Source organism: Entelurus aequoreus, linkage group LG12, assembly GCF_033978785.1.
Source record: "Entelurus aequoreus isolate RoL-2023_Sb linkage group LG12, RoL_Eaeq_v1.1, whole genome shotgun sequence".
Lineage (NCBI taxonomy): Eukaryota > Metazoa > Chordata > Actinopteri > Syngnathiformes > Syngnathidae > Entelurus > Entelurus aequoreus.
The window spans coordinates 4934519-4943786 of record NC_084742.1 but is presented as its reverse complement, the minus strand read 5'-3'; the positions used below and the strand labels follow the sequence as shown (position 1 = coordinate 4943786).

The 9268-nt window shown below is 37.3% G+C and overlaps 3 protein-coding genes across 6 annotated transcripts in view; 2 read left to right on the top strand and 1 right to left on the bottom strand.

The window, feature by feature from the left end:
* The window catches only part of LOC133662562 (sugar phosphate exchanger 3-like), an 86125-nt gene that overhangs the window by 35282 nt on the left and 41575 nt on the right, over positions 1-9268 (top strand).
* The window catches only part of LOC133661355 (DENN domain-containing protein 2A-like), a 47981-nt gene that overhangs the window by 13505 nt on the left and 25208 nt on the right, over positions 1-9268 (bottom strand). For both annotated transcript variants that reach the window (XM_062064511.1, XM_062064512.1), the window contains exons 14-15: positions 3084-3261; positions 2971-3012 (exon numbers count right to left, since the gene is read on the bottom strand). In XM_062064511.1, the coding sequence (XP_061920495.1) occupies positions 2971-3012; positions 3084-3261 (220 nt within the window). The remainder of the gene's footprint in view (positions 1-2970; positions 3013-3083; positions 3262-9268) is intronic.
* The window catches only part of cdpf1 (cysteine rich DPF motif domain containing 1), a 168920-nt gene that overhangs the window by 152200 nt on the left and 7452 nt on the right, over positions 1-9268 (top strand). The window lies entirely within an intron of this gene.

Sequence of the window (9268 nt, the reverse complement as noted above, 5' to 3'; positions counted from 1 at the left end):
TTCTTTTAAAATTTTTGTTCTGGAAAATCTAGAAGAAATAATGATTTGTCTTTGTTAGAAATATAGCTTGGTCCAATTTGTTATATATTCTAACAAAGTGTAGATTGGATTTTAACCTATTTAAAACATGTCATCAAAATTGTAAAATTAATCTTAATCAGGAAAAATTACTAATGATGTTCGATAAATTCTTTTTTTAATTTTTTCAAAAAGATTCGAATTAGCTAGTTTTTCTCTTCTTTTTTTCGGTTGAATTTTGAATTTCAAAGAGTCGAAATTGAAGATAAACTATGTTTCAAAATTTAATTGTCATTTTTTTCGTGTTTTCTCCTCTTTTAAACCGTTCAATTAAGTGTAAATATCATTAATTATTAATAATAACATAGAGTTAAAGGTAAATTGAGCAAATTGGCTATTTCTGGCAATTTATTTAAGTGTGTATCAAACTGGTAGCCCTTCGCATTAATCACTACCCAAGAAGTAGCTCTTGGTTCCAAAAAGGTTGCTGACCCCTGCTTTATAGTGACATGCAAAATCCAGTTTCAAACAATAATAATAATTAAAAAATATCAATGGCATATCTAATAAAATTTAAATAAAAATGTAATGCCTCTTTTCTATTTGCAGCATCCTGATTTAAATATCAAAATAAACTTTTTCCACAGGCTAATAATAAATTTGAAAATAAAATAACAATAATGAATGAATCGAAACATTCAAGCCTGGAAGTAGCAAGAGAAAGTGCATGAATAAAACGTTAATTATTGCTTAGTTTGCTACACTGATTTGTTTTAACACTGAATATGGAACAAGCAACGCTTATATAACTTAATAGTGCAAAATCTACTTTCAAAAAACAAACGAAAAAACATCAATAAAATTCAAATAAAAAATGTAATGCCTCTTTTCTATTTGCAGCCTTCTGAGGTAAATATCAACATTAACTTGGGGGGCGGGTTTGGTGGTAGTGGGGGTGTATATTGTAGCGTCCCGGAAGAGTTAGTGCTGCCAGGGATTCTGGGTATTTGTTTTGTTGTGTTTATGTTGTGTTACGGTGCGGATGTTCTCCCGATATGTGTTTGTCATTGTTGTTTGGTGTGGGTTCACAGTGTGGCGCATATTCGTAACAGTGTTAAAGTTGTTTATACGGTCACCCTCAGTGTGACCTGTATGGCTGTTGACCAAGTATGCTTTGCATTCACGTGTGTGTGTGTGTGTGTGTGTGTAAAGCCGCATATAGTATGTGACTGGGCCGGCACGCTGTTTGTATGGAGGAAAAGCGGACGTGATGACAGGTTGTAGAGGACGTTGAAGGCAGTGCCTTAAAAGGCCTACTGAAATGATTTTTTTTTATTTAAACGGGAATAGCAGATCCATTCTATGTGTCATACTTGATCATTTCGCGATATTGCCATATTTTTGCTGAAAGGATTTAGTAGAGAAAATCGATAAAGTTCTCAACTTTTGCTCGCTGATAAAAAAAAAAGCCTTGCCTGTAGCGGAAGTAGCGTGACGTCACAGGAGCTAGTATTCCTCACAATTCCCCGTTGTTTACAATGGAGCGAGAGAGATTTGGACCGACAAAGTGACGATTACCCCATTAATTTGAGCGAGGATGAAAGATTCGTAGATGAGGAACGTTACAGTGAAGCACTTGAGAGGCAGTGATGGACGTATCTTTTTTCGCTCTGACCGTAACTTAGATACAAGCTGGCTCATTGGATTCCACACTCTCCTTTTTTTATTGTGGATCACGGATTTGTATTTTAAACCACCTGGGATACTATATCCTCTTGAAAATGAGAGTCGAGAACGCGAAATGGACATTCAGTGCCTTTTATCTCCACGACAATACATCGGCGAAATGCTTTAGCTACGAGCTAACGTGATAGCATCGTGCTTTAACTGCATATAGAAACAAAAAAATAAACCCCTGACTGGAAGGATAGATAGAAAATCAACAATACTATTAAACCGTGGACATGTAAATACACGGTTAATGCTTTCCAGGCTGGCGAAGGTTAACAATGCTGTGCTAACGACGCCATTGAAGCTAACTTAGCAACTTAGCAACGGGACCTCACAGAGCTATGCTAAAAACATTAGCTCTCCACCTACGCTAGCCAGCCCTCATCTACTCATCAACACCCGTGCTCACCTGCGTTCCAGCGATCGGCAGAAGGACGAAGGACTTCACCCGATGCGTTTGGCGGCTCGGAGACGTAGGAAGTCAAGGTGAGGTCGCCGGCTAGCGCGGCTAGCGCTCCAACAAAGTCCTCCTGGTTGTTTTGCTGTAGTCCGCTGCTAATACACCGATCCCACCTACAACTGTCTTCTTTGCAGCCTTCATTGTTCATTAAAAAAATTGCAAAAGATGTCCAGAATACTGTGGAATTATGAAATGAAAACAGAGCTTTTTGTATAGGATTCTACGGGTACCATAACTTCCGTTACTCTGACTTCGTCACGCGCATACGTCATCATACCGCGACGTTTCAGCCGGATATTTCCCGGGAAGTTTTAAATGTCACTTTATAAGTTAACCCGGCCGTATTGGCATGTGTTGCAATGTTAAGATTTCATCATTGATATATAAACTATCAGACTGCGTGGTCGCTAGTAGTGGCTTTCAGTAGGCCTTTAAGGCACGCCCCCAATAATGTTGTCCGTGTGGAAATCGGGAGAAATTCGGGAGAATGGTCGCCCCGGGAGATTTTCGGGAGGGGCACTGAAATTCGGAAGTTTCCCGGGAAAAATTGGGAGGGTTGGCAAGTATGAGTATTAGCGGTGAATGTGGTGTTACAGCGGCACCGCCGCTGTATAATACCGGCGGGCCAGCTCTAATGTTAATTTGATATTGCCTCAAGGGCCAAATGAAATTACACAGTGGGCCAAAGTTGGACCGCGGGCCAGAGTTTGACACCCATGAAATAGGGGGTCTGGACATTAAGGTTTTTGTGAGTAACCTACCTGTTTTACAATCCGACTTTTCATGAGATCCACAACCAGAACCTGTGCAGTGAGGAAAGGAGCATTTTAGAGCGCTTTCTTTAGGTGAAAGGTCAAAGGTGACGAGTGACAACCTCCTCCAGGGGTAGATCAGTGAGCCGCGGCAAGGACGGGGAGAGAAGGCCCACGATGAAAGGGGTGGGGGTGCACACGATGTCGAGCATGGCGGAAGGCAGCACGGGGATGTAGGTGTGCTGCCATGCGAAAGGGTAGAGGAGCGCCACCACGGCATGGCAGCACTGAGACAGGGTACTGCAGGAAGAGACGTTGCAATGTTGCCGTTTTAATTACGCTCAGAGGAAACAAGAATAACAGAATATAGGGTGTGCAGTTAGCAGTTTTGTCCACATGGAGGTGCTGTGGTCTGACAGTGTGACTCGTCACCTATTTTACAATTCAGTAAGAAAAAAAAAAAGTTAAAGCCCATTACTGCGTCAAAAATCACTTTATAGGCAAAAGTGCAGGAAGTGAAGATGGAATCTGTATTGTGGTGTTCCCTTAATCATCACTTGAACATGCATTGTTCAATTAATTGTAAAAGGGGTATGATTAATTAAGCTCTGCTTCTTCCTACTCTTTTTCGGACATGCTGTGTCAAGGAACTGGAAAATGATAAGTAATAGGGGTGTGCATCTCTACCTTCTATGGCGATCTGATATGAATAGAAACGATTCGAAGAGATTTGATGCAGATGGAAGCTTGGCATGGTGAAAAGAAAATGAAACTAGGGATGTCCGATAATATCGGCCTGCCGATATTATCGGCCGATAAATGCGTTAAAATGTAATATCGGAAATGATCGGTATCGGTTTTTTTATTATCTGTATCGGTTTTGTTTTGTTTTTGTTTGTTTTTTTGTTTTATAAAATCAACATAAAAAACACAAGATACACTTACAATTAGTGCACCAACCCAAAAAACCTCCCTCCCCCATTTCTTTCTGTTATCAATATTCTGCTTCCTACATTATATATCAATACAGTCTGCAAGGGATACAGTCCGTAAGCACACATGATTGTGCGTGCTGCTGGTCCACTAATAGTACTAACCTTTAACAGTTAATTTTACTCATTTTCATTAATTACTAGTTTCTATGTAACTGTTTTTATATTGTTATACCTTCTTTTTTATTCAAGAAAATGTTTTTAATTTAGTTATCTTATTTTGTATTTTTTTTTAAAAAGTACCTTATCTTCACCATACCTGGTTGTCCAAATTAGGCATAATAATGTGTTAATTCCACGACTGTATATATCGGTTGATATCGGTATCGGTTGATATCGGTATCGGTAATTAAAGAGTTGGACAATATCGGAATGTCGGATATCGGCAAAAAGGCATTATCGAACATCCCTAGTTTTGGACGTCATTGCTAGAAACTAGAGATGTCCAATAATATCGGCCGATAAATGCGTTAAAATGTAATATCAGAAATTATCAGTATCGTTTTTTTTATTATCGGTATCGTTTTTTTAAATTTTTTTAAATTTTTTATTTTATTTTGTTATTTATTAAATCAACATAAAAAACACAAGATACACTTACAATTAGTGCACCAACCCAAAAAACCTCCCTCCCCCATTTACACTCATTCACACAAAAGGGTTGTTTCTTTCTATTATTAATATTCTGGTTCCTACATTATATATCAATATATATCAATACAGTCTGCAAGGGATACAGTCCGTAAGCACACATGATTGTGCGTGCTGCTGCTCCACTAATAGTACTAACCTTTAACAGTTAATTTTACTCATTTTCATTCATTACTAGTTTCTATGTAACTGTTTTTATATTGGTTTACTTTCTTTTTTATTCAAGAAAATGTTTTTAATTTAGTTCTTATTTTATTTTATTTTTTAAAAAGTACCTTATCTTCACCATACCTGGTTGTCCAAATTAGGCATAATAATGTGTTAATTCCACGACTGCATATATCGGTTGATATCGGTATCGGTAATTAAAGAGTTGGACAATATCGGAATATCGGATATCGGCAAAAAGCCATTATCGGACATCCCTAAATGAAACGTATCAAGTCAGAACAATGATCTAGACCAGGGGTGTCAAACTCATTTTAGATCAGGGGCCACATGGAGAGAAATCTACCCCCAAGTGGGCTGGACTGGTAAAATGAAGGCACGATAACTTAAAAATAAAGACAACTTCAGATTGTATTGTTTAAAAATAGAACAAGCAAAACCCAACAACATTATGATCTGAAAATGTACAAATCATAATGTTGTTGGGTTCTTTTTTTACAATCAACTGTTGCGGTTAATAGTATATATACTTTATTTGTCGTTATTTATATTTTCTGAATACATTATTTGATAATGTTCATCAGTCAACTCATTGGTGTTAATTTTCAATCTATAAAGATAAAAAAATTATATCCAAATCAAATTACAGGATGTTGTTTATGTAGTTTGATCATATTCCTCGACTGATGTACTAACATGTGGTTTGTTTTGTACATATGTAGCATCATCTACAAAGATACAAATAATTGCTATTGCGACATCCAGTGGACACATTATAGAGCAGCTGTTTCTTTCATTCAAAATTTCAGGTACATTTTTATACTTAGCAAACTCATCCCGCGGGCCGGATAAAACCTGTTCGCGGGCCTGATCCGGCCCTCGGGCCGTACGTTTGACACCCCTGATCCAGACAATCGATCTAGAGGCTCGCCAAACGATGTATTCATATCTCTAAAGTTAAAATCGGTTATCGGTTTGTACCGATTTAATTTTTACACCCGTGATAAGTATCATATTGTAACTGTATGCATGTTCGAAATAAACTTATACCATAACCATTGAGTGGGTTACGGTCGGAACTCTTTTGAAAAATACTACAACAGCACACACACACACACACACACACACACATTTACAGTGGAACCTCCATCTACGAACTGCTCTATTCACAAACTTTTCGGTTTACAAACTTTTGGATAGATCCATACAGGTACTGTACTGTAAATGCCTCGCGCGAACCACATCTCTGTGTACAAACGCTTCATTCATTCATTTGTTTCCCTGCTGGCAGTCATTTTGTGCATGCTGGTATTGAAGAGACTAAGGAAGCAGGCTTTTTACCACAGCAAGTTCTTAATTGTGATGGGACTGGACAACACTGGAAAAAATATGCCAAAGCCGACTTATTTTACAGCGGAAGAGGAGACCACCTATCTTCCAAGAGCACACACGGCCCCTCCCCCTTTCTTTCTTCTCCTCTGTCTGCGCCTTGCTCTCCTCTTGTGAGTGAAGTGAATTATATTTATATAGCGCTTTTCTCTAGTGACTCAAAGCGCTTTACATAGTGAAACCCAATATCTAAGTTCAGTGTTTCCCATAAACTGCCAAGATACCTGTGGCGGTGGGGGCGTGGTCACCATGACATCATCGAGTAATTTGCATAATTTACTACAATGATTTGATTTTCTCTAAAGGCTCAAAAAATGTATACTTACTAATTAATAACAGTTTTGTTTTAAACGTCCATCCATCAATTTTACAATATAATTACAACACTTTATGTACATATTTATATACAGATTTGAACAATAAGTTATTCACTGAAATATATTTATTAATTGTGGTTCTTACAAAAAATATATCTTGTAAAATATAAAAGCTAAAATGTCTCAAAGCTCTGCCCCTTTAATTAGTGCATACTAAATAATTTAACTTTAGCCTACTACTACAACCATATTATTTACCAGCAACATAAAGTGAAACAGAGGCAGAGGTGTAACAAATAAACAGAAAACAGTAGTGGTGGTAGATAGACACAGAGCTTCATCAAACATCTGATCCACTGAACAAAGAGCTCCAAAAATCTTGAACTTTAGACTGCCATCAGTTTTACTCCCTACACTTAACCATGTGTTTCCTACTGCCTGCAGACTTTGCACCCTTTCTTATATACACATGTTGTGTTTCTAATATAAATACATTTAATAAAGTCAAATACAAATAAGGCAACAAGAGAAGTATCCCACACTTCTCTTTTGTAAAGTAAATCTGAACAGCCGATATGGGCATCTACATCAACTATATGATGTGCCTGAGAAGCTGGAGAGGACAAAAAACTCTTAATTTTTTATTATTGAAGCAAAATGGTTGTTAAGGATTTCTGATCGTTCGTGAAGGCACCAATGGGATTTTTGTGTACGTGTTGGCAGAGCAGTGCATACAGGACAGTTAAGCTTGTTTTTGTTTTGGATTGTTAATAAAGAGATAGTTGAGCCAACGCCCCCTTGTTATGTTTGTTTGAATTACAGTACTGTATAGCACTTAATATTGTGTTCAAAGTGTAGAAACATTCACTAAAATGGACATTTTTGTCAAACTGGAAGCCATTATTCATATTTACATTGTTTCTTAGGGGGAAATTTACTTCACTATACAAACCTTTATATTTACAAACTGTTTAAAAACTAAGTTTGTTCCACTGTACTATTATTTGCTATATATATATTGTTTTCTCTTGTAATATTTACTTTGTTTATATTGATAGCCCCAGCCTTGTACTTGCCAATATGTTTTAAACATTTTAAAACTTATTTAAAAATGTTAAAAATGTATTATCATTTATAAAAAGAGGATGAAAGATGTTTGTAGAATATTTAATTCCTAATCCTGTAGGTGGAATTGACTACATCATACCATCAGAAATGTCATAGTAAAAACGTCCTTTAAAATGTGCAACATTTTTAACTTTCTAGCAGTGGCCTAGTGGTTAGAGTGTCCGCCCTGAGATCGGTAGGTTGTGAGTTCAAACCCCGGCTGAGTCATACCAAAGACTATAAAAATGGGACCCATTACCTCCCTGCTTGACACTCCAGCATCAAGGGTGGGAATTGGGGGTTAAATCACCAAAAATGATTCCCGGGCGTGGCACCGCTGCTGCCCACTGCTCCCCTCACCTCCCAGGGGGTGAACAAGGGGATGGGTCAAATGCAGAAGACAAATTTCACCACACCTAGTGTGTGTGTGTGACAATCATTGCTACTTTAACTTTAACTTTTTCTTCCTGTCTATTGTTTAAAATACTAAAACTGAACCATATTTACAACTGCAACAGAAGCGTACTGTATTGGAAAGTATCCAGTAACAAACGTATTTGCATCATTTAACTTACTGGGTCATGGGCTTTGAATTGAAAATTGAAAAACTACAAAATAATGAAAGTGTGTACTGTATGATTCATGCTGATATCGTGTATATCGCACGATTGGTATCAGCCAATACTCAAGGCTCCAATATTGGTATTGTATCAGAAGTGAAAACGTATCAGGACACTTCTGCTTGCAATATTCCCCAATAGAAGGTTAACTATTAATTGCTTTATTTACTGAATTGTCTTTTAATATAGCATCAACTTAGCTTTGGTTTTGTGGTGTTCCTCAAGGTTGTATCCTCAGCACCCGCAGGTTCTTTGTTTACTGATAAAAACCTTTTCTACTGCTCATTTTACAAAACCCAAAACCAGTGAAGTTGGCACGTTGTGTCATTCGTAAATAAAAACAGAATACAATGATTTGCAAATCCTTTTCAACTTATATTCAATTGAATAGACTGCAAAGACAAGATATTCAATGTTCCAACTGAGAAACTTAATTTTTTGGGGGCAAATAATCATTAACTCAGAATTTAATGGCAGCAACACATTGCAAAAAAGTTGGCAGAGGGGCATTTTTACCAATGTGTTACATGGCCTTTCCTTTTAACAACACTCAGTAAATGTTTGGAAATTGAGGAGATCAATTTTTGAAGCTTTTCAGGTGGAATTCTTTCCCATTCTTGCTTGATGTACAGCTTAAGTTGTTCAACAGTCCGGGGGTCTCCCTTGTGCTATTTTAGGATTCATAATGAGCCACACATTTTAAATGGGAGACAGGTCTGGGGCCGTACTTATCAAGCTTCTTAGAATTACTCCTAAGAAGTCTGCTAAGAGTTGACTTAAGAGTAAATAAATTCTTGGCTGAAAGCTGCACTTAAAAGTTAGTTATCAAGCGTCTTACTCACACTTCCAGCGAAGTGTAGGACTGAATCTTAAGTGTCACACTCGGAGCTGAATTACGACATTACTATGTGCCGTAAACGCAATTTTAGGTGACCTCATTTCTGTGTCCATAGAAATGACCAATCACGGAAGGAAATCCGTTGTCTAAGAATAAAGAAATATCTTGGAAATATTTAAGTGGACAATGGGAGTGTATATTTTGACAATAAACTACAAAATAATA